At 39.8% G+C, this 26,908-nt stretch overlaps 1 protein-coding gene across 1 annotated transcript in view; it reads right to left on the bottom strand.

Moving 5' to 3' along the window:
• Plppr1 (phospholipid phosphatase related 1) overlaps nt 1-26,908 on the bottom strand; it is a 260,218-nt gene that overhangs the window by 116,073 nt on the left and 117,237 nt on the right. The window contains exon 2 of the mRNA XM_021200013.2: nt 1,705-1,812. Coding sequence (XP_021055672.1) covers nt 1,705-1,767 — 63 coding nt within the window. The 5' untranslated portion in view covers nt 1,768-1,812. The remainder of the gene's footprint in view (nt 1-1,704; nt 1,813-26,908) is intronic.

The following is a 26,908-nucleotide window of genomic DNA, read 5'->3' as shown; positions in this document are numbered from 1 at the left end:
CTCATCACTCTCAAATTAGAGCTAAAAACCTTCAAAAAGTACAGTTTCCAATAATAAATTATCCCTTGCTTTAAGACTTGTTCCTGTTGGGTTTTGGGGGTAAATCTAAAATAAAAGTGTGTTGAAAGAATGAAGGTGATGATAGGTGACTTATTCCCCAGCATCCTCATAAAATACTATAAATTTTATTTTTTATAACAAAAAGAGAACAATTAAAAAGGAAATGATATTCTCCTTACATTTCCTGCATAGGCACCAAGAAAAAGTACTCCTTTCATCCATTACAATTTCAACAAGAAGTAGAACCCATAATCCATACACTGCATTGCTAGTACGTGACTGGTGTTGTCCATTACATTATGTAGCAAGTTAAAGGCAATATGTGCATGTTACAGAGATGAGTTACTTGTTTAAACTTCTAGAATTTTAGCTTAATTATTTCTATATAAGCTTTGACCTTCTCTACTCGTCCACCAGATTCTGTAATGCAAGCAAGCTGCTTCCCAAATGTCAAACAGAGAATAAACTGCCAGGTAATACTATCCTGCCCCTAAATGCCCACCAGGTAAAACACACAGATCAGAATAACTTTAAACTCAAAAAGTCACTATGATTCATCGGCTGAGTATAAAACAGTTTCTAGGTAGGTGAGGTCATACTAGCCCATAATCCCAGTGCTCATAAGACTAAAGCAGAAGGATTGCTGTGAGGCCAAGACAGTCTGGAGTGAAAAGGGCGATTCGGTGTCCACAACAACAATAGCAACAACACTAAAGGAAAAAGTCAGCACAGTTACTGAAAGTCTGTATTTGTTATGATATGTAGTAGTTTAGCCTGAGTGACTCTTTTCACAGATAATAAATAGATCAACATACATAATCCCCAGCCAACCCAAAAGATATACAATGTAAAAGATGCTCTAGCTACCTTTGGGATGGTGTGATTATTTACAGAGCTATCCAGACTGAATGCTCAGGCACTTTTCAGCTCTTTACAGTTCATATTAAAGTCTTTATTAATGGTATAATAATCCCTTAAGTGACCTACCTTGATAAGAACTAACAGTGATATAGTTGACAACCAACATTTCAATCTCAGATAACTTGGGGAATAGACTTTTGGACATAGAACTCCCAATTTTCCCAAATGTCCTCATCTTTGTCTCCTCCATAGCAAATACTCCATAGAGGAAAGGGCTATGGGGAAGGTGCTGGAAACTAGCAGAACAGATGCAGGGAGAGATGCATGATGGAAGTAACATCCCATCACATAAGCTTTCTAGCATTACAGAGAAAAATGCATAGAAGTGGCCAATTCTATTTTTTCCATCCACGGGCAACAGAGGCAAAAGTACATGAACTAATAACATTGGTCAACTGCCTGCCTTATTGGATTTTTGGAAAAGGACATTGATTTTTAAAAAAGAATTTAATTAAAATGCTGCATTGACTTTCATAGCTAATATATTCATAGGATCATTGAAAATAAAAGAAACAGAATATAAATGCACTTTGTCCTAAAGACACAGTTTCAAAACCTTATTATTTATGGTTTCTTATTTAATAAACATTATTTTTTAATTATTTTCTTTGTGATATCAATGTTTGGCCTGATCATAAGGTTAAGTAATTTCACAAAAGAATACACATTGTCAGCATGACATTTGCTATTACAACATGCTCATAACTTTAAAAATACACTTACCTCAACAAATATAAAACATGGGATTATGGAGTAACTGCGTTGAGTGTTGTTTTCTACAGCCATTTCTCAAACCATGTGGTGAGACTGCACTGTCAGAAACTGTCCAGGCTGAAACGGAAAGAGATAGCAAGGTGTTAAGAACTGTGTGTGCAGACTGAGGACAACCAAGGCATTAATCTACAACACAGCTGAGCTAGGATCAAGTCTATACCAGCTAATAATAATCCTAGAGGGCTGACCAGGTAAGGAATGTCTCATGCACACAGCAATAGCAAACAAGATTATTACTCTGGCACTCTACTATGTCTTAACTCAGTAGACTGCTGTATGTCACAACACAGTTTCTGGTATAAAATATTTCTTCTTGTCATCCCAGCAGGAACCCCCTTACCTGTGCCTAATTCTGCTTTACAACCTTGTTCGCTCTGCTTGTTTAACGCCTCTGCCCTTTCCTCTCCCCGTTTGGGGCCAAGATCATCTACGGACACTAATCTTCCCTGTTCCTTCCTGAATCGTAATTATTTGCCCTTGCTTGTGACCACACAGCAAACAATTACTTTGGGTTAATACATCACTGACTTATCTTTCTGTGTGCCCCCTGACCTGTGAGCATGACCCCAGTATGAAACATTAAAGCAATAATCCATTCTCCATACCTACAAGAATGGAGGGGCTAGACTATAGCAAATTACTCCCCAGTATTTTATTAGGTCCTCTCTGTCCTGCTCCCAGCTGAAAATATTCCTCTAATAGGGGGTAAATTAATTTGGATTTTTCTTAATATAAGGAATGAAGCTGAGGTTCTAGACTCTTTGAGACCTACTAGATGAAAAAGACTTTCCAAGACATGTCTGTCCCAGACAGTGCTGCAGGAAGGTCACAGATGCTCTTACTAGCTGCGCGTTGCTTTTCACTTACTCTTTCTATGTCATTATGACTAAGATTATTAGGGATTTTGATATGAAGAGTTACATGGGAACTGCAGGGCTACTTGAATAGCCAACAGCACCTGCTGATGTCTTTATTTAGCTAATTTCTCTTCATTAAGGATTCCCATACCTGACATGTTTACAAAGTAAAGCTTTAAATTAGATTTTCTTCAGTTTAAGATGCGCATTCTCAAGTGTTAATTATTCTCAGATCAAATATAATTTATATCATTTGTAATCTGTATTTATCACACCCACTATACAACTTACAGGTTATATGAAGCCTAAGAATGAGGAAGACCAAAGTGTGGATGCTTCAGTCCTACTTAGAAGAGGGAACAAAATAATCATGGGAGGTAGAGGAAGGGAGGGACCTTTTCCCCCTTGGAGGGAAAGAGGAGAAGGAGGAAAAAAGGAGGGCAGGATCACGTGTGGGACAGACAGAGGAGACGTACAGAGGGTCAGGAATTTGAACAGAAATATGTAGCAGTGGGAGATGGGGAACTTAGGGTAGTCACTAGAAAGTCCCAGATACCAGGGACACAAGAGGTTCTTAGGACCCAACAGGAACGACATTAGTTGAAATACCCAACAAAGGGGATATAAACCTGTAGAGACCATATCCAGTGGTTAGGCATGGCCCCGGGTTGAGAGATGGGGTCACCTACCTACCTCAAAAATATTAATACAGAATTCCTTCTGTCAAAAGAAAATATAGGGACAAAGAGTGGAACAGAGACAGAAGGAAAGGCCATTCATAAACTGACCCACCTGGGAATCCTTCCCATCTGCAGACACCAAACCCAGACACTATTGCTGATGCCAAGAAGTACTTGCTGAGAGGAGCCTGGTATAGCTGTCTCCTGAGAGGCTCTGCCAGATCCTGAGCAATACATATGCGGATACTCAGCCAACCATCAGACTGAGCACTGGGATCCCAAGGAGGAGTTAGGGGAAGGACTGAAGGAGTTGAAGGGGTTTGCAACCCCATAGGAAGAATAACCACATCAACCAACTAGACCCCCCAGAGCTCCCAGGGACTAAACCACCAACCAAAGAGTACACATGGAGGGACCCATGGTTCCAGCTGCATATGTAGCAGAGGACTGTCTTATCTGGCATCAGTGGGAGGGGAGGCCCTTGGTCCTGTGGAGGCTCAATACTCCAGAATGGGGGAATACTAGCTAGGGTGGTGATGTGAAAATGGGTGGGTAGGTGGGGGAGCACCCTCATAGAAGCAGTGGGGAGGGGACATGGGATAAGGGGTTTGCAGAAGAGAAACCAGGAAGGGGGATAACATTTGAAATGTAAATAAATAAAATAGCCAATAAAAACGTATGGAAAAAATAAAATTTTAAGTCTCAGACAACTCTAAAAAATGTAAATGGACATTATATACTGTGAAATAATATCCATAACATACCTAGTATTTTATTATTCAACTTTGTAATTTAGGACTGACTAATATTATCTTCATTAGGAAAGGAACATACATATACATTTTACACACTGGACTAGTAGTCAGGTCTTATTTTGTTTGATTTTACTTTCTTCAAATATCTTAAAATTCACTCATCATTTTTTTATGATTCTAATGTGATCTCCTGTTAGCATCAACAAAGTACAATGCCTTTTGTGAAATGTCTATTTAAAACTTGCAACTTCGGTGTGATATGCTTTTTCATTGTATTGTTTTCAGAGTACAATTTCTTTTTGTATATTCTGGACACTTGTCATTAAATATATGTATCATAATTATTTTTCCAGACTTTTGCTTGCCTTTCAGCTTCTAATGATATATTTTATATGCACATTTTCCTAATATGATAACAATTTTAATTAGAGATTTTAATTTCAAAGACCATTAAATACAAAAATTTATTACCCTATTATACTCATCCAGATTTTCAACTGCAACTTAAAAAATGTAAAAAGATATAAATCAACATTGAGATAAAAGAAGTGCCAGGAATTTTTAGAAAAGACTACCAATGTAGAAAAAGTATCATAATAAACGAGCTGTAGAAGAAATTTATATCACCAATATAAAAAATTCACAAATATTCACAAAAATATTCACAAATTTATTTACTAATTCAGGCTATGAAAATGAAAACAAACAACATGGAAACGCTTCCTATCTCTGAGAGTAGAAAAGAGGTACAAGTTGGATAGCCACAAATTTTGAGCCCAAGGGAACAGCGGGTGCTGTTCACACAGCTGGTAGGAATGGTTTTTGAAGAGCGAATCAATGGTATTAAAGTAAAATATGCTCAATTCTTCCCCACTGAACAAAACCCTCAGCAAGGTCTCCCCATCCCAAACCTGGCTGCATTTCTATTACAAGAGCAACAAGCAATCAGAAAAACAAATGAGAAGAGAATTCCATTCACAAGAAACTCTTTAGACTTAGGAATAAGTGCAACCAGGGCAGTGCACTATCTTCATGCTAAACACAACAAAGCATTCACAAAAGAACTGAAGAAGACACCCACAAAGGAGAAGACATCCCATGTTAACAGATTCAAAGAACTAACATAGTTAAAAGGTCCAGATGAGGTGAGGCATGGCGGTACATGCTTTTAATCCCCGAACTTGGGAGGCAGAGGCTGGTGGATCTCTTTGAGGTTGAGCCCAGCCTGGTCTTCAAAGCAAGTTCCAAGACAGTGTCTCAACAATAAAAATCAAAACAAGGAAACGAACAACGAAACCCACCAAATTTTCCAGACTACTAAAAATAATCCAGAGTTAATCCAATTGCTAACAAAATTTCAAAGGTATTTTCTGTTTTCTTTTTAAAAAGTCAGTCTTAAATAATACTTCATGGCGACATTCCTATATTTGATTATGCTGGTTTTTTTTTTAACTGAAGCCTTGGATATTATAAGGTTCAGAGTTGTATTAAGTCCAGTGTCTTACCATATCTCTTCTGATTCTGCTTCAGTGAGTGGAGAAAGGACAGCAATGCTGTCTTATGGAAGGCAAATGCAGTTTCCCTGGGGGCAGTATAAAGTCCACACTTCCCATTAGACTCCAGTAAAACCCCAGCAGCATCAACAGCCATTTCCAATGAGGCATCATCTGAGACCCTCTGATCAGCAAGAGGAAAATATTTTAGTATATAACATGTTCAGGTTTATTCTATATCAACTATAAAACATGATTTTTATTTTCATGAAGAAAGGGGTTTAAAAATGAAAAATGTCTTTGGACTCATATAATAATAATGCAGCCCCAGTTCAAACAAATGTGGGAAGAGATTTGTTAAATGAGATAGTTGTTTTGATTGATGGAAAGAAGGTTAAGCATTCTCCTACCAGGTTGGGGGAGGGAAGCACTCCAGCATAGTTTCTAGAGCTATGAATTCACTCAGCTTATTTGTGAACGTTAAAGAACAGTACAGGACCCAATATAGGAAATGCAAGAAGGAGACATGGATGCTGTCACCAAACTCTACTCATGTACTCCCTGTTCATTATGCATAAACTCTCAAGACAGAACACCTCAGGGTTGCAAACTCAGAACTGGGTATTTCCATATTAAATGGAAACATAATAGAAAAGGAGGAGAATGAATATTGCCAGGCAGTGCCCTTTCGTGTTAATTACCTCAGATGAAGCATTTCATCTCCCGGTAAGTATTACTGTATTATGAATCACACCTCAGTGAAATCTCAATTCAATGTCCTCTGATGAGTCTCCCTTGAAATTTTCATATCGTTTCCTCTTGTTCATTGGAAGGATACCAATTTGTTGTGAACTCAAGACACAGATCATCAAGTACCCATGTTAGTGATACAAAAAATGGAAAAAGACATTTTGGGGGAAGATAAGATGGGAATAAATATCTTCATATTTAAATTGAAATTAATTCAGCTGACCAGTTTGGGAATCTCCTGGGAACAAATATGACTTTGAAAATGAGTGTCCATAACTTAGTAACCTTAGTGTCCAACTTTGGTATGAATTAAATTGTTCTTAGCATACAATACTGCTAATTTTAGGGAAATATGTGATTGTTTTCTGTATAGATAGATGTACATTATGCTAATTTTGCCGAGAAGACTATGGTAGTTCTTTTATAAATGCCAACAGGAGCCAGGCATGGTGGTGCACACCTTTAGTCCCAGCACTCGGGAGGCAGAAGAAGGCGGATTTCTGAGTTCGAGGCCAGCCTGGTCTACAAAGTGAGTTCCAGGAGAGCCAGGGCTATACAGAGAAACCCTGTCTCAAAAAACAAAACAAAAACAACAACAACAACAACAACAACAAAAAGCCAACAGGAAGGTTACCAAAAGTCTTTCCTTTCTGAGCAAGCCCAATACTCTCAACATTGAAGCCACATTGATTTGAAAAAAAATGTCTCAGTCCTATTACTGTTGACTCTCTAGTCTACAGAGTTGTGGGGAGGAGGGTTTCCTAAGAATTTCTTGGTGCTTAGCCCTATGTATGACCTCTGCACAAAAGATGCCGAAGAGAGCAGGCATCCTCTCATCCAAGGTGTGATGACCAAAATGATTCCCGGATATTGACAAATACTCCCTTCAAGTGTGGACAGTGTTTTCAGTGTATAGCAGCAGAATCTATGGCCCTACCATATCAATAGCATTTTCTGATGTATTACAATATTTAGCCTAGTGTTTCTAGAAGCTTCTCAAATTTAGGTTGAAACTAAATTTAAAGTGAGACTATAGCTAGCATTAAAAGCCGGGAGGGAAACAAGAGGTTGTTTCTCTATGACATCAAATAGAGGGATAGGGTGCACCACTGTTGGAGAATTGCTACTTTAGGATTGAAAACACAGGCACATAGTCTTGGAGCTGCTTTGTCTGGCGGGAATAAAGTCCCCGAGTTGGGCCACAGTAATAAACTGGATTTGCCTAGTTCCTAACAAAGGTAAAACTGGAATTTGACAGTGTGCTTTACTTGTCAAATAATATAGGGAATTAAAGAGATTCCAATGTATAAATGCCATATCAAGATGAGCAGAAAGCTACTATATTTTAAGGTACAAACATCCTGAGTTTAAAGAGAACTCAAGTGGGCTCTATCCTTTAGGCACTTAAGGCCAGACTCCTAGTATTAGTGTCAATGAAAATAAATTAAAAAAATTTAAAGGCAGCAAAAAATACACCAAACCCATTTGAAAGTATGCAATGAGATTTCCAAAATGTAAAATTTCAGCAATTTCACTATGTTTAGTGTTTGCTAAAATTTAATTTATATAAAAATGAATTGTAGGTAAGATTTTATTTTTTTCTTTTTTTGTTTTGTTTTTGTTTATTGGATTTTCGAGACACGGTTTCTCTGTATAGCCCTTGCTGTCCTGGAACTTACTTTGTAGACCAGACTGGCCTCGGACTCAGAAATCTCCCTGCCTCTGTTCCCGTGTACTGGGATTAAAGGCATGTGCCACCACGCCTGGCTGGTAAGATTTTCTTAATTCTAAAAATCTCCTTTCAAATAAGCTATAAGTAAATATAAATTAAACTACTGACTCCTATAAATTATTTTAAAACTTTTTTTTTGCTTCCAAATAAATATTTATTTATTTATTTTACATTTAGATTCTACTTAATAGGCTTATGGTCATAGGAATGAGGTTCAAAAAGTGAACACAGAAAACAATCTTATGAACCTTCAAGTGTCCCTGGAGGTATTTTGCATCATCAATGTCAAATAATCTGAAACATGATTTCTTGCTTGAAATTATCAGAAAATAACAAAACAAACAAACAAATGCCAAAAAAAGTACAGACAATTCTTCCCTGAGATTTCTCTTCCCTTCCCATACCACTTGCTCTTCCATACTTCCTTAGGCTTTAGAAGCGCTGCAAATTAAATAATACATCTAAAGATTTAATGCTAAGATCCACACGAGTAAGAATATGTGCCATTTGTCTTTTTCCATTCGGGTTAACCTCACTCAGTATATTTTCAAGATCTAATCATTTACCTGAAACTTTCATAATTCCATGTTACTTATACTGGTGAATAAGATTCCATTGTATAAAGGTAGCATGTTTTCATTATTCATCTATCAGTTGAACACTTAGTATGAAATTCTCAATTAACAAAAATATAAAAATACCAGTGATAATAAATGGGGTGATGGCTTTGAAGACATCAATTAGACAGGAGACCCAGACTAGCAGTGATTCAGAGAAGATGGAGCCAACAGAGATGAGTTCCGGCTTACCGCCTGGAAGGGTCAAGAGACCCTTGTGCACTTAGAGAATGCAGACATGCGACTGGTATTCTTCCAGATCTTAGTGGGGCTAGCATGTGGGGAGGCTGCAGTATCTTGGCCTCTGTAGGCTGGGCTTCAAAGAGAATGGGATGTACAGACAATGTGATTTCTCCAGACTTCAGCAGAATCCTGACATGCATGTGCAGAAGAGGAAGCTACTCAAGACCCAGTGAAACCATTAGAAAAGCTAAGCACATATAACTCTTAGAGCTCACACACACAGCCAAGCCTTCTCACCAAAGTAAGTAGAAAGACCTCCCAGCTCGCCAGCTGCCTGCCAGAGTGTATCATTTTTGGGTAAATTGGCCTCAGCATGAAACATTTCTCATTTAGAAGCCACAAATGGTGGTGGGTAGTAACTCTTGCAGCATGCTTTTTTTTAATTCTATCATTTTTCTAACTAACAGTTCTAAATACTTTTAGGTACTCCTTTGATCTGTCATATTATGGCTAATATTTTGAGCCACTGAGTTGTTTTTCCTTGTCATACCTCCTGTTCAAAACAAAAGCACATTTTGACAAGTGTGTGCTTTTAAGACCACAGAACCCATGGCCCAGGTCTTAACAATAGCATCTTCTATATTCCATAGCATATTCTATAACACTCTATAGCATATTCTATGACACTCAGACTAGTGTTTCTAGAAGCTTCCAAAAGTTAGGTTAGTTTAAGAATAAAGTGAGAATATAGCTAGCATTAAACAGGGAGAAACCAGAGCTTATTTCCATATGATGTCTAATACTAATTGCAGAGGAGGAGGAGGAGGCTTAAGTTAAAAGGAGAAAATGAAAAGGCAAGAAAAAAAATGACTTGTGAGAGGAATGTTTCATTTTTATCTTGCAGTTCCCGTGCTGAGCCATAATCCCCAGATGTAATTCATCCTGAACACATGTTAAAGATGCATTAACTGCCTGGGTGGTATGAGCTGCCTCTCCCTATTCTGGATCACCTCTATTCAGCCCATGATCTTCAATCAAGATCACAGTTTGCATTTAATTTCCCAGTGATGGAAAAATCTAGTCGTGTTTTTAAAGCAACAGAGCCATTAAGAGACAGGAACAAATGAAAAAAAAATGTAGGTGGATGTAAAATAGATTTTAACAATTAGTCATGTGGGATTGAGGAATGCTCTACTTAGGCTTTTGAGAGAAACACTCTGTTGAGTTTTAGAGAGGTTTTTCAAAGCTCTTCGAGCATGGCAGTGTGAGAGCCGCACACAATGGGAGGTAGCAATGGCACTCTTCAGTGCCTCCCTTCCTGTTTCTAGCAGCTAGACACATGGCCCACCCCTTGACCTAGCTCACGTCAAGGCAGAGGGAAACAACGGAGTGGAAATCCATAACTTAGAGAAAGCAGATTGGGTCATCTCTTTACCTGTGAGATTTCCAGGGTCCTCATGGCCTCTTTGATGTGTTTTTGGACCAAGTGATAATTCTAGGATTCTTCAGGGTACCATTGCTCATTGACCTATTTCAGTAGGACTAGTTTTCAGTCTTGTCCCTATTGCTTAACTATCAATTAGAATCTAGGGTCCTCCCAACCTATTGAGCCTTGTGAGAAAGAAGACTGCCTGACTAATACCTCAGCTTGCTGTAACTCTTTCAGACTGTCACATGTTAGCAGTCCCATTTCGAAGAAGCATTCCTTGCCCTGGGGCCACCCTGTCTCTCTGCACTCTAACCACTCCTTCTTGGCAATAGGCCAACCTCTTCCTCACCTATGGGCCCTCTCACAATCTGTTCCCACTGGCTAGAATGCAGTCTTTTCCTCTATATTCGCCTAAGAAATGTCTGCTCATTCTGTAGACCTACAAATATATGTCAACAGAAAAGGTTTGTTTCCCTCGTAGACTTTTTCAGATATATCCCACAGTTTTACCATCCTGTCATCATTTCTTATTGCAAACGTTTAATCTGCTTCTTTTACAAGTTGTCAGTTTTGTTCTGTGTGGTCAGGACCGTGTTTATCTTGCTCACTCCTTATAACCTCAGCACTGTACACAATACCTGGTAAATAGCATACAGTAAATGTTGACATACATGTGCCTCAGCTAGGTAGCCCTCCTGTGTTATCTGTATTATCCTTCACTTGCCTGGGGTCAGCCCTTGAGTTTCTGAGCCAATCTTCGGTTTTGGGTCAATCTTCTGTAAGTCCTACATGAACTCAACTATGTATTGCTAGTCTAGATCTTAGGTCAGTCATTTCTGCCTGTTCAATATAGATAAAATTCATTATATCACGTAATTAAAGAGAACAAAGAAATAATGTGTTTGTGTGTCCTACAAAAGTTAATAATACATTTTTAAAGTATAAAATTGATAGGAAGAATTATTCCATGACATTCTACCTGGGTCTTTTGATGATTCAAAAAAAGATTATTGCATTACAAGATTTATGCCTTAAATATTGGTTTAGAAGTCTGAGACTATGCCTGTTAGCCTTTCAAAACAACAATGAATCCAAATATGATGGTAATTACGAGCCTCAGCATATGACCCAGAAGAGGCAGGAAGAAAGCATACAGGAATGCTTGGATGACTGAGGAGAGAACGGGCCCACCTTCTGCTTTACCACAACTGCTAAGTAGAAAAACAAGCCCGAGCCAGAAGGGTACCGCTTCTAATTTCGTTTTCAAATTACTGATTTCGTTTATCTCTAACTCTCCAATAGGAAAAACAATAGCTGAGGGACACACAGAGAGGTTTTCTTAATTATAGAGTGGTGAGTTCACATTCCCTTCAGTCCAACTAGATGCTGTGAGGACATGGGGACCACACACACACACACACACACACACACACACACACACACATTATCCCTCCCCTCCACCCTTCTGGAAGAGCTGAGACACTGGGAAAATTACAGAAGAAGCAGTACTTAGCATACTATGGAGAGAGAGAAAAAAACAGTTAATATGTTGCCATTCTTCTTAACTGAAAATTAGCGGAAGTGATTCTTTCATGTGCTAGTTATTTTTCCCCTTTTACCTCTTTCCCTGGTTATAAAAATTGAAACACTACTCATTGTAGTTCTCAATAACAAGATTTATAATTAAAATTATCCCAATTTGCTTTAGGGTATAAGTATTATTACATTGTGGTTTCTCAAATCTTTCCCATGAAACTGTCCACTGGTAAGCATAAACATGCACTTGCATTATGTTAAAGTCTATTCTAGCATAGACCATGCCATGCTAAGTCAATGGGGTACCCTTCTGGCCCTCTATTTAAACCTAACAAGACTCTTATCAGGATCCTGAAGATGCATTGAGAAATCACTGGGCTTTTTCATTTGTTGCTCTTCGAAACATGGACTACACAAAACGAAAACAACAATAACAACAAAACCCTGTTTGTCTCTTTAAGTGGCTAAGCATGCCTTAGTAAAGCTGCCAGAAACCAGGACCTGATCCTAAAATCTCCCCCAATCATGTCTAGAGCCACACTGGTTTACAAAGATTCAAGATACAGGAGCCATTGAGTATTTAGAGGGAAAAGAATCATAAGAACAGGGTGAAAATTTTCCGGAAAGATAAGATCTGCCCCCAAAGCCTAGAATCTAAAGATTCTGTGCAGAAGCCTTTTGGATACTGAGCTCCAGAATGTTAGACAACCCTTTGTGGTCTTGCCTGCAGGGGTGGATTACAAACTGTTGTGAGCAGTGGGGAGGCTGTGACACTTGCTCTGTCAAGCAAGGCTGCATTTTCCAATTTAAAACTGAGCTGCCGGGGAGCCAAGCTGTTTGATTTTTTTAGAAAGTAAAAGTTTGTGTACATCTGTGTCTCAGGAGGGTGAGACCACAAAACGGTGCACTCCATGGGCAGACACACCAGATCTATCCATTTACCCCATGGAACAGAGCGGCTATGCATTTGTGAGAAAAATCACTGCCAGAAGCCCTTGAACCCTCCTAACAGGGTAATTCATCAGCCCTGTTAGACCCTGTGGAGATGAGACAGGAAAAGGAGGTGAGAGAAATCCCTTAGATCTCTGGGGTTACTCATGGTTTCTCCATTGGTGCATAATCAATCAACGTGTGCTCTGTGATAGAGCGGCCTGAGAATTTTGAATGAGCAGAATAAGTGGTAAGTTTGTTCATTGTCTCCTTGATAAACATTGAGTACCTGGCTTTCCATGCCGGGGTTATATGAGTATAGCCTTACAGGTTTAAGTTTTGTATATAACATCTTAATGTTAGTTGGGTTAATTTTACCTGTATAGAGATATGCTGAGCATTCGTTTTTAACATTGTTCCCCTTGCCCAGAATTCTAGCCTTCTGCCCCCGCATTACTCCCCTTCACTTTAGCTATGCTACTCACCAGTTGACACGTTATAGAACTTATTGGGAATATTTATTGTCTTTACCACTGCCTATTTTGCTCATCAGTTATACTCACCACACGCATTCCTTGGAAAGATGATAATAAACTCATAATTACAAATGAGATTCAAACACTATCTCTTTGAGACCTTTAGTCTAAGAGGCCAAAAGAGTCTCATACAAAGAAATGATCTTTGGATGCACAGGAATTAGGGGCAGGGAAAGGAATATATTCCTTGTTTGGGGTTCCTGAAAGGAGAGAATATAGAACAGTGTGGCTGTAACCCAGGAATCACTGATAAACAGCACATAAGAACAGGCTGGAGTGGGAGACGCCTTGCCCAGATGATAGGGCGTTAACGCCATGCTCCATAGTTTGAAATTCCTTCTAAGAATGGTAGTAATTTATGGAAAATTTTTGAGGAAGGAAGCCTCACAACCTGATTTGCTTTGGGGCATTGCGCAAGTGGTGGAGAGTGGGTTTAAGAGAGCAGGTTAAGAATGAGAGTGGTGGGTGGTCAGTTGAGGTTTCCTGTGATCATTTAAACAGCTGGAGATGATGCTTTGGGGGTATGAATAAAGCAACATGACTAAATTTTAAAAATAAATGACCAAGTAGTTTTAATTTGGTAATTTATTAAAGAGACTACCATGTGCCAGATAGTTTTAGGAGTTATGTGAAGAGGTAACTTCAATTGAGAAAATGTCTCCATGAGATCAGGCTGCAGGCAATGCCTCCATGAGATCAGGCTGCAGGCAAGTCTGTATGGTATTTTCCTAATTAGTGGTTAATACGGGAGGGTTCAGCCCATCGTCGGTGGTACTATCCCTGACTTGGTGATCCTGAATTCTGTAAGAAAGCAAACTGAGTGATCTACGATGAACAAGTCAGTAAGCAGCACTCTTCCGTTGCCTCTGCATCAGCTCCTGGCTCCAGGCTCCTGTCTTGTTTGAGTTACTGCCCTGATTTTGTTGATGAACTGTAATGTGGAAGCATAAGCTGAATAAACTCTTTCTTACCCAGGTTCCTTTGGACATGATCCCAGCAACAGAAACTCTAAGTAAGACACTTTGGTAGCAGGATAGTGTGTGTGAGTCCGTGTGTGTGAGTCCGTGTGTGTGTGGGGGGGGGGGATTGTTGTAACAGACTTAGGGAGGACTGTGGAAGGACTCTGTAACTTTGAGTACAAAAAGGAGAATTGAGTGTTGAGACTTCAGTAGATATTCTGTGGGCTATTGGAGAAAAGAATGTTGAGGACAATGTAGATGATGGCTGCCTGGCTTGTGAAGTGTCAGAGGAAAGTTTAAAGACTTTATTGGGGGCTATTTGTTACTTTGAATTAAGATTCTGTGGTTCTGGTAGCTGGAGCTAAAGATTCAGCTGATTAACAAGATACCAGAACTAAGGTGAAACCTTTGCTTTGCTAGGATACCTGATGCTGGCTGACTGGAGCTGAGAAATTAATGGTGATTAAGAATACACCAACACTGTAGAGGTGAAATCTTTGGGAAGTGTTTCCTGAGAGTCTGCCCACAGAAGCTGCATTCCAGACATGGTTCCACCCTGTGCTGGGAGCTGAACATGGTTGTATTGGTTTTAAATGCATGAGAAGGTCATGGAAAGCAGCTGAGGCTTCTTACTGTAAGAGGTTAGGAGAGGTCATTAGTGAAGGTGCAGCCTCAGCAGCAGTTGAAAGCCCAGGATTGAAGGGGTCATGTAGAGAGATTAAGGTTTGGCATCCTGAAGAGAGCCTATGACAGGCTATTGGTAAAAGTGCAGCCCAGTTGTAGCAGAAGATCCCATCAGTTTGGAGATACCAGTATCACAGAATGACCACCAAGAAGAGCAGCAGCCTTGGTATGGAGCCAGTCTAAGCTTAGAGGATGGCCGTGTGTGTTGCAGAGGGCTGAGCTGGAGCAGTGACCCAAGTCCTTAGGAGGAACCTAGCAGATTGTAAGTGAATCTAACATATTGGAAATTGAGTTATTTGCACTCTTGGAGTTTTGGGGTTGTTTTGCTTAGTTCAGATTGTGACTGTGTCATCATTCTTTCCCTTGAAATAAGAAAGTACTTAATTTATTTTTGATTTTACAGGAGCCCGCAGTTGAGAGACGTTAATTTTTTTTTTTTAAAGAGCTTTTAGGGTCTTACAGAGATCTTTTTTTAAAAAGTGCTTTTGGGGTTTTAAAGAGAGACTGGATTTTTTTTTTTTTTTTTACAGAGCCAACCTTAAGGTTTAAATTTGTAAGGCTGTGGAACTTTTTAAGTTTGTAAAATGTGTTATATTGTAATGTCTTTAGTAATATGTAATCTTGGGGATGAATAAGAAAGGAAAGGTTGTGGCTTAACAGTGATGTATTTGTGTGTCAAGTTGGCAAGGGGTCAATTGTGCTGAATGCTCTCCTGTATCCATTTAAATCCTTCAAAGCACAACATACCAAGACATCCATCTAGTTTTCTTTTTGTTTCCAGTTGTAAGGTAATGGGCAGCTTTCTGGATCTCTTGCTATTAAATTACCCACAACCTTCACTTCATTTTTGTGAATCCCAGGCATTTCCTTGAGGCTTCATCTGGTTCAGAATTAGGCATTGCACAAAACAAGTTTTTCCTGAAATCATTACACTGTCCCTCTTTCTTCCTGCACCATTCTGTCTCTCCCTCCCCCCTCTCTCTCACTGTGTGTGTGTGTGTGTGTGTGTGTGTGTGTGTGTGTGTGTGTGTGTGTGTAGGTTGCACATGTTTAGGCAAGTATGTGTACATGGCTGTGCTTGCATGTAGAGGTCATAGGTTAACCTTGGTGGTTGTTCTCCAGGTTCTGTCCACCTCAGTCTCCCAGTGGGTTGTTACTCATGGAGTAGGCTAAGCCTGCACATCCTGGGAATCTGCCTGCTTTCCTCTCCCTAGTACAAGGATTGCAAATGGATGCCACCCTGTCTAGCTTTTTCAGTAAGAGCTTTGCAAGATTAAACTCAGCTCCTAATTCTTTCCAAAGAAGCACTTTGCCAACTAAGCTATCTCCCCAGACACCAGAATGCTCACTTTTGAAAAGGGGAAGAAGAAGAGAAGAAGGAGAAAGAAGAGGAGGAGGAGNAGGAGGAGGAGGAGGAGGAGGAGGAGGAAAAGGAGAACGTGGTCCACTCCTGCTTGACAATGAAATGGTTCAGCTCGTAATGGTAATGACTTAATCTGACAAACCCTATGACCTAAGTTCATCCCCAGACCAAACCAACAAAGGGAAAGAACAAATTCTCAAGGCTTCTTTTCTAAGTATCACTAATAAACTGTGGTTTGTATACACACACACACACACACACACATTTACACACACTCAAAATAAATAAATAAGATACAATAAAACTACTGTGCCTAAAGAAAACCACACGCTTCGGCCAGGGGAGGAGGTAGGTTAACAACTGTCTCCCCTTCAAATCCAATGCCCTATTCTCACCCCCAGCTCTATAGCAGATCACATGCTGTAGCCTCCACTCATTCCCGCCCCCACTCCAGTGAATTACACAGAGCTTTCCTTACCACCTTCCCTTCCAACTCATCCTGCATCCCAGCGCCCAGCTCCAGCAGGCACTGCTCCCAGGGACCTCATTAGCCAAGCCTGCCAGAGAAGTAAGTGTGCCAGTCAGTCAGGTAAGCAAGCCTCAGGACTTCACTCTTTCTCCTCTCCTACAAATCTAACTCTCCTGCCTCATCCTCAGCCCCCAGCAGACAATCTGTTGTGGCTTCTCCTCACTCTCGGCCTCTATTCCCCCAGCAGACAGACTATCTGCTGTGGCCTCTCCTCACTCTCTGCCTCTATTCCCAGCAGACAGACCATCTGCTGTGGCCTCTCCTCACTCTCGGCCTCTATTCCACCCGGCAGACAGACAGACTATCTGCTGTGGCCTCTCCTCATTCTCGGCCTCTATTCGCCCCAGCAGACAGAGTATCTGCTGTGGCCTCTCCTCACTCTCTGCCTCTATTCCCCCAGCAGACATACTATCTGCTGTGGCCTCTCCTCACTCTCTGCCTCTATTCCACCCAGCAGACAGACTATCTGCTGTGGCCTCTCCTCACTCTCGGCCTCTATTCCACCCAGCAGACAGACTATCTGCTGTGGCCTCTCCTCACTCTCGGCCTCTATTCCCAGCAGACAGACTATCTGCCGTGGGCTCTCCTCACTCTCAGCCTCTATTCCCCGCAGCAGACAGACTATCTGCTGTGGCCTCTCCTCACTCTCTGCCTCTATTCCCAGCAGACAGACTATCTGCTGTGGCCTCTCCTCTCTCTCTGCCTCTATTCCACCCAGCAGACAGACCATCTGCTGTGGCCTCTCCTCACTCTCTGCCTCTATTCCCCGCAGACAGACTATCTGCTGTGGCCTCTCCTCACTCTCGGCCTCTATTCCCCGCAGCAGACCATCTGCTGTGGCCTCTGCTCACTCTCTGCCTCTATTCCCCCCAGCAGACAGACTATCTGCTGTGGCCTCTCCTCACTCTCTGCCTCTATTCCCAGGGGACTAAGTAGACCCTGAGAGATCATTCTATTTTCCTTCCTCCTGTGAACCCTTCAGAAACCCCTGATCAGTCCATCCCCATCCCTACATGTAAGCTCCTAATACTTAAAAACACATTTACCCAGATACCCAGTGGCTATACCTGGCAGGATCCCAGAAAAATTTCCTACAAGGCGACTCACAACTATCACGCTCTCATAATAATCGTGGAGGAAAACAAAACATGAAAGAAATCCACCCAAGGAAGACAACACCTAGAATTACAATCAATCATCCCCAAACCAGAAGCCTATATATCAGGAAAAACCACAATGAATCAATAACAGCCAGGACAATCACCATGCCTCCTCCAGAGCCCAGAAACCCTACTACAGTAGGACCTGATAATTGCAATAGAGCAGAAGCACAAGAGAAGGACCTTAAAATATCATTTATGAAAATGATAGGGGGCTGGTGAGATGGCTCAGTAGGTAAGAGCACCCGACTGCTCTTCCGAAGGTCTGGAGTTCAAATCCCAGCAACCACATGGTGGCTCATAACCATCTGTAACAAGATCTGACACCCTCTTCTGGAGTGTCTGAAGACAGCTACAGTGTACTTAAATATAATAAATAAATAAAAAAAGAAAGAAAGAAAATGATAGAGAGTCCTTAAAGAGGAAATGAATACATTTCTTAAAGAAACCCATGGAATCACAAACAGTGTAAGGGTATTAATAAAACAGTTTAAGACCTGGATGTGGGAATAGAATTGGAAAAGAAAATGAAACTGAAAAAAAAAAATCTGAAAATGAAAAATTTAGGAACTTTAGCAGAAATTTAAAAGGTGAGGTTCACCAACAGAATATAAGAAAATCTTAGACATTGAAAACACAATATAAGAAATTGATACTTCTGTATCAATAACAAAATAAGCGTTAAATTTTTAAAAATCCTGCCCAAAACATCCAGAAAATCTGGGATACTATGTAAAGACCAAATCTATGGATAATAGAATAGGGGAAGGAGAAGAAGCCCAGGTGTCTTAGTTAGGCTTTTATTGTTGTGAAGAGACACCATGGGTGTGTGACACAGTTTAGAGGTTTAGTCCGTTATTGTCATGACAGTAAATGTGCTGGCACCCAGGCAGATGGGGAAATATAGCCGAGAGTTCTACATCTATACACAGAAGGAAGGGGCAGTGACTCACTGACTAGGCTTGGGCATCTGAGACCTCAAAGCCCACCCTCTAGTGACACACTTTCTTCAAGAAGTGCCAGAGACCAGGTTGAGAAAGCCCAGGCATTTTACACCCAGGGCATCCCACAGCCCAGGCATCTTACACCCAGGGTATCCCGCAGCCCAGGTGTTTTCACAGTATGCAGCTAAGAGCCACATAGTTCTTTGTCAAGAGCCCTTCCCCCTCTCCCTCTGCAANGCCACTCCTGGGAACCAGCAAGACCTAAACAGACATCAAGGACTGAGGGAGTCTTCTCACATTCCAGAGCTGCCCAGAGCTGTCACCTTGAACTGTTAGGAGGATCCAGACTCTGAGATAGGCTCTTAGATAAGCTGCCCTATGTCCCAGGGCAGTGGCGCCAAGGACCCTAGATGAATCACTAAATGTATTAGACTTGCAAATAACTCTTCCCAATTATTTCTCTCACTGTATACCTTTGATCACTCCCCCCCTCCCCAAATTGTATTTAACCTGAGCATCTCCCCTTAGTAAAGGAGACTATGACAAACATGCATGGTCTTCGTCTCTTTCTTTATTCCCATTTCTCTCTAGGTTTGTGATCCCCCTCAAGGACCATGAAATAAAGTGTCCCGCGGGCTGGGGCAAAGAAGGCTATACCTGCCCCAACAAAGCAATACCTTCTAATAGTGCCATTCCCTATGGGCCAAGCGTTCAACTATGAGTCTATGGGGGCTATTCCCATTCAAACCACCACACCAGGTAAAGGCACAAAAAATACTTTCAATAAAATCATAGAACATTTCCCTAACCTAAAGAAGGAGATGCCTATCAAGTAGAACAAGCATACAGAACACAAAGAAGAGCCGGGTGTGGTGGTGCACGCCTTTAATCCCAGCACTCGGGAGGCAGAGGCAGGCGGATTTCTGAGTTTGAGGCCAGCCTGGTCTACAGAGTGAGTTCCAGGACAGCCAGAGCTATACAGAGAAACTCTGTCTCAAAAAAACAAAAAAACAAAAACAAAAAAAAAAACCACACAAAGAAGAATGAACCAGAAATAAAGTTCCCTTGGCACACAATAAAATAATCAAAATATTAAATGCATAGAACAAAGAAAGAAATATTAAAAATAGAAAAGAATATTAAAGGCTTCAAGGGAAAAAGACTAAATAACATATGAATAGAAAACAACCAACAACCAATTAAACAAACAAAAACAACACAGGATCAATGAAACAAAGAGCTTGTTCTTTGAGAAAAATCAATTAAGATTGACAAACCCTTATCCAAAATAATTAAAAGATGGATAAAGAAAATGCAAATTAAGAAAATTTGAGATGTAAAGGGGGCATAAGAAGAGACACTGAGGAAACCCAGAGACTCTTAAGGGAAGTTTAAAATCTAGAAATCATAAGGAAAATTTAAAAGAAATGGCTATTTTTCTCTATACATGCCAACTAACAAAATTAAATGAAGATTAGATAAGCAAATTAAACAGACATTTTACCACTATTGAAATAAAAGCAGTAAATAAAAATCTCTCAACTAAAAAAAGCACTAGGCCAGAAGGTTTCAGTGCAGAATTCTACCAGAATTTCAAAAAATAGTTAATAACAATACATCTCAAATCATTCCACAAAATAGAAATAGAGGAAACATTGTCCAAATCATTTTATAAAGCCACAGTTACTCTGATAGACAAAACTGCATAAAAACCCAACAAAGAGAAGAGAATTACAGATCATTTTCTTTTATAAACTTAAATGCAAAAATGTTTAATAAAATACTTGCAACCCAAATCCAAGAACACATCAAAAAGACCATCCGTTATGATCAAGTAGGCTTCATTCCAGAGATGCAGGAATGGTTTTAAATTGTTAAGTGTAATCCACCATATAAAGAAAATTAAAGAACAAACCCACTTGTCCACTTAATTAGATGCAGAAAAGGCCTTTGACAAAATCTAACATGATAAAATTTCTGGAGCGATTAGGGATCCAAGGGATATTCCTCAACATAAGGCAATTTACAGAAAGTCTACAGACAATACCAATTTAAATGGAAAGAAACTCAAAGCAATTCCACTACAATTAGGAAGAATACAAGGTTCTCCACTCTTTCCATACCTTTTGAATATGGTACTTGAAGTCTTAGTTAGACCAATAAGACAACTGATGGAGATCAAGGGGATATAAATTGGAAAAGAAAAAATAGCAAATGCTATAATGCTATATATAAGTGACCTTAAAAACCCTACCAGTAAACTTCTAAAACTGATATACACTTTTGACAAAGTAGCTGGATACAAATTTAACTAAAAAATGTAGGCCTCATCTATATCAATGACAAATCAGAAAAAAAAACCAGAGAAACAGTACCTTTTACAATATCTTCAAATAATATAAAATATCTTGGGGTAACTAACAAACAAATGAAAGACCTGTATGGTAAAACATTTAAGACACTGAAGAAAGAAGTTGAAGAAGATAGCAGAAGATGGGAAGGCCTCCCATGCTCACAGATTGGTAGGATCACTATAGTAAACATGGTCAGGCTACCAAAAGAAACCTAAAGATTCAAAGCAATTCTCACAGAAATTTGAACACAAGTTTTCACAAGTCTTGAAAAGACAGTTTTCAGCTTTCTGTGCAAAGACAAAAACGCAGGATAGTTAAAACAATCCTGAATCACAAAAGAACTACCTGCTGGAGGTATCACTTTTCCCAACCTCAATTCATACTGCAAAGCCATAGTAACAAAAGCAGCATAGTATCAGCTAAAAAACAGACACATTGATCAATGAAACTGAATTAAAGACTAAAAATAAATCTATGCATAGATGCACACTTGATTTTTAATAAAGAAGCCAGAATAACACATTGGAAAAAAGATCTCACATCTTCAACAAAATGGGGCTGGTCTAACTGGATGGATGATTATATAAGAATCCAAATAGATCCACAATTTTTCTCTGTACAGAAATCAACTTCAAATGGATCAAAGACATCACCATAAAACAAGATACACTATACCTGATAGAAGAGAAAGTGGTGAATAGCCTAGAACTCATTGACACAAGGAAAGACTTTCTGAACAGAACACCATTAACAAAAGAACTGAGATGAATCACTACTAGGTGGGACTCCATTAAACTGCGGAGCTTCTACAAAGCAAAGGAAACCATCAACATGACAGAGCAGCCATCTACAAAATGGGAAGATCTTCATCAACTACACACCCAATAGAGGGACAACATCCAAAATATATAAAGATCTCAAAAAGCTAGGTATAAAAACAAAACAAAAACAAATAACCCAAGTTAAAAATGGGGTATAGATCTTAAGGAACTAACTGTAGGAGGAATTCTTTAGCTGCTGAGGAATTTCTCAGTAAAATGGTTGAGAAACTCTAATTAAATATAAAGCATCACTAGCCATCAGGGAAATGCAAATCAAAATTACTTTGAAATTTCATGTTCTACCTGCCAGAATGGCTAAGATCAATAAAACAAGTGACAGTTCATGCTGGCAAGGATGTGGAGTAAGGGGAACATTCATTCACTGCTAGCAAAAGTGCAAAGTTATATAGCCACTGTGGAAATTAGCATGGCGGTTCTTCAGAACAATAGGAATTGAGATACCTCAAGATTCTTTCATCTCTTGTCCAAGAATAAGGACTACAGAGTCCATAATGTAGTATACATAACAAATGTGAGACTTCAAAATGTGCGCTGTAAATCTGTTAAAATGATTCTCTGCTTTACATGGACCCTATATCAGCTGAAAGCTCAAGTTTGATGGAGACCAGAAAACTTGTCAAATTCTCATAGTAAGGTTTATATCTAATTATCTATTATCTGATTTTTTTAAAAGTTGTGGTCAGGTGGTCGACTGGATAGAAACATTATATTCCTTCAGCTCTTAAGACTGGCCTTTAAAAAGAGTATTTCTCAATTTCCTTCAAGATCACTTGTGATTCAATGAATAGCATTGAACCTCTTCGCTTTTTGTAATGTCACTTTATCAGCATGTCTTTTGTCCTTAACCTACAAGAGATACAAGTGGAAGGTTCCTAAATGAATGACATTGCCATATGAATACAAGTGTGTGCCTCTGAACATCAAAACTGCCTGCAAATAGAACAAGATGGAAGATTGCTTCCATTCACTACAGATGTTCAAATAGAGGCACATTATGTGGGGGTTAGAACGTTGCTCTGGTCACTATAGAAGTAACCTCTAAGAGAGCAGAGAAGAAGCATTTGGGTTTGTGTTATATTAAGAAATCATTGGGGTTTGAGAAAGCTCTCTCTCTATTCAAATATAAGCACAATTATTCACTAACTTGGAGCTAGGGAAACATGGGAAGTCACTTGCTTACCTGCTATAATCTCACTGTATATTTCCTTCTATTTTACAAACTGTCTTCGTTAGGGTTTTTATTGCTGTGATGAAACACTCTGACCAAAAAGCAAGTTGGGCAGGAAGGAGTTTATTTGCCTTAAACTCCCACATTGTAACTCGTTATTGAATGAAGTCAGGACAGGAACTCAAACAGTGCAAGATCCTGGAGGCAGGAGCTGGCACAGAGACCATAGAGGGGTGCTGCTTACTGGCTTGCTCCCCATGGCTTGCTTAGCGGACTTTCTCATAGAACCCAGGACCACCAACCCAGGGATGGCACTGCCTACAATGAATTGAGTCCTCCCACACCTCTAACCAAGAAAATGCCCTCCATGCTTGGCTACAGCCTGATCTTGGAGACATTTTCTCAGTTGGATTTGCTTGGTGGTGTGAAAACATGGTTCATTAAGAGCTTCAGGCACAAACCACAAAGGCTCTTTACGGTTTTTCCTGCCGATTGGTTCAGTGCTCTTCTTATCTCATTATCCAAATGTCTCTTCCAGTCTCAAGAATGAATGCCTTTCATGTGACATCCTATATCCTGCCACTTGCTTGGCTGCCTTGTGGTTTCTCTGTGAGAAAATTGTGACATTACCTTACATTCTAATGTGAAGCTTTCTTCCCATTAGAAAACAGATGTTAACCAATTAGATGCCCTGGGAATTAGACAATGATAAGTAACTTATGATAATTTTATCTGCTTGAATAAAGAGATCATTTAATAAGTCTTGCTAAGGTCCTCTAAAAACAGATCTTTCTGATTAAGCGGAACCATATCATAGCTTCTTCTTCATGACTTTTGCTCATTCAAGGACAACATGAGAAAACAAGTAAGTGCCGAATGGTGCCTTCACTCACCAGTGCTTACACACAGGCAGAGTGCCACACACAACACACATCTGGATTTGATCTGTCATAACACAAAGGAATAGACAGCCAGTGCTACGTCCACTCCAGTGCAGTCTGCTTGGTAGGCCTAAAAGCCTGGAAGCAGTCATGAGGCAAAGAATTTCACTGAAACAGCCTCCTGGAACTTTGGCATTCCAATAGCTATACTCAAATCCTGTCCCTGTGTTAGTCTGGTGCATGGATCCCTGTGCTCTCTTTGAGTATTGTTTTATTATAAGTGCCTTTTAGGATTGATTTTGACATATAGCTAAACCTTTACCAGTGTTCCAATGTCCTAGGCAGTCCTTGAAGTCGACCCTGAGCTTGGAATTCAGTAAGAGTGTTACCTATTCAGTAACATGCAAATTTACTTCTAGTAGAGACAGTGAAAATAATCAGGCATTACTATTTATTGGAATAGAGCTAGAAAAGCTCAAGGCTAGTCTACATAGTAATTACTTAGGACAATAGCCAAGTCACACCCAAACACAGGAATACACAAAGGCCTAGCAAATAGGTGGGTTGTCACTTGAAAGGGTTAGTGGAAGGGAATTCCCCTGGTGAAGGTTTCTTCACTAGGCCCAGAGGAATAGCATAATCAGGTATTTACTAAAGAACCCCTGGTGGTGGGTTTAACAATAGAATAGCATTGCATCAGAGCATTCACCTGGCTCCTGTGTTTAGCTGATCTTTTTAATTAAGGGTTGTTCCTATTCTCAGTGGTAAACGCGGCCTGCCTCTCGCCATCTTTTTTATGTATGCATTCTTTTTGTTTTGTGTCAATGTAACTTGGCAGATGTGTTCACCTGGCTTTTCTTGTTTTTCTTCTGTATTAAAAGTCTGGTGTTTATTTTGGACAAAATACATTCAGATTCAGCACACTCTCTCATGTCTGCATCTGTTTGTTAATTCTCACAGACCCTTACTCACCTGCAACCAGAAACTCGTTTCCCACAGATAGGAGACCCAATAGAGGTTAGTCTGTGGCAAGCCAGTGTATATTCTAGACCATGACTGGGTGCAGGTCTACCCTTGTTAGACCACACTAGTGCTCAAGTGCATTCAACAAGTCTATTGTTACTTTGGTTCAAAGTTCTACACACTTATTCATGTCCTATGGGTGATGTTCATGCTCATCTGCCTGGAGAAATCCCACCATGTGAGTTGTGTTCTGGTGATATCATGCTGAGCCGAAGGATGTGAGGGAAACTACTCATGCTTCACTGCGGGTTGCAGTGAAGGCAATATATAAAGACAGACGAGGGCTTGGTGGGAACACAGGAGAATACGTTTCTTCATCCCAATATGTGTATGCATATATACATGCATATATACATATATATGCATATATATATATATATATATATATATATATGTGTGTGTGTGTATGTATATGTGTATGTATATGTAACAACATGTTCCAGCAGGCCTTTGCATTCTTCAAATTATTCATTTACATATATATGCATTTGTTTTATTTATTGATTTATTGATTGATTGATTTTGAGTAATTTTAGCAAAAGCAAGGTGAAATGAGTTACCCCCTCACACATTTTCTTTTAATATAAATATCCTTGGTTGACTATGCATTAAGCACAAGGTGTTTTGTATAGGTGATAATTTAACCGGAGTTTATCAACTGTTTATTTGATGTTGTAAAGAGAAAGAGATTCAAGAGTTTCACCACTTCCACAGATGTAGTAGCTGTAACACGCATAAATATTCATGATGTGCTATTCATTTAGCCAACATTTAATGGAGTCTCAAAGAACCTCCAAGTTGTAACAGTTTTATGGGTTAGAATAGAGGTGAAATGATGACATATGTGCCTGTAGAAAATCAAGTGAGGTGTTTGTCTAATCCCAAGATAAACTGAGTGTACACAAGGCAAATCATGGACTGGACAAGTTTACAAGTTGCCTCCTCTCACCCTGCTTGTGGTACTATAGTGTACCCTGTACCTTAGCACCAAACCAGTGACTTAGAGAGTATGTGCTCTTGCTTGCTGGCACATTAATGCACCAATGTTTGAAATAATAATGTTAAATACAGTCCCTCAGAGGGCATGATGACAGACACAGAAGTTGAGCTCTAACTTGAGAGTGCAGAAGTACTAGAAAAAGAGAGAAAGAAGTAAAAAGAGATTAGGTGTGCCAACTCGTTTGGGAAGTAAGTTTAGAACCCGGTTACTATCCAGATTGTCTGGTGGTTTTCTGTCCACTTGTATCTCTTGAAGGTTAAGGACAAAGAGCCATCCCTTGTCCCTTCCCCCTTCTCCTCCTCTTTATGCTTACCGGTAGAACTGGCTGCACTACTGCCTTTACCTTCCTTTCTGCACTCTGCGTTCTGCACTCTGTGTCCTGCACTCCGTGTTCTGCAGCCCTTCCCACTGTACTCTCAGTTAGCTTTTCCCTTTGCTCCATGAAACGCTGTATCTTCACTGAAGCTTTTAGAAACATATAAGGTACACACTGAGTTTAAGAGGCCAAACAAAACCATGGAGTTTATAATGTCAGTAACATTCTCCTCTCCTACATCTGCCTAGCTCCTTGCTCCATTCTTCAGACAATCATGATGAAATATTTTCATTGTTGCCCTTGCTATTCAGTAACCAGATTAACACATTAAAGCAAACTACTGGGATTAATATCAATATACTGAGAAAAAAATCTTTTAAACCCCCAAATAGCAAAAGAAAACCTCAAAGAAACTATATTTGTATAGCTAAA

This window comes from Mus pahari, chromosome 6, assembly GCF_900095145.1.
Source record: "Mus pahari chromosome 6, PAHARI_EIJ_v1.1, whole genome shotgun sequence".
NCBI lineage: Eukaryota > Metazoa > Chordata > Mammalia > Rodentia > Muridae > Mus > Mus pahari.
Note: the sequence above shows the minus strand (reverse complement) of the source record. Positions and strands in the feature narration are given on the sequence as shown.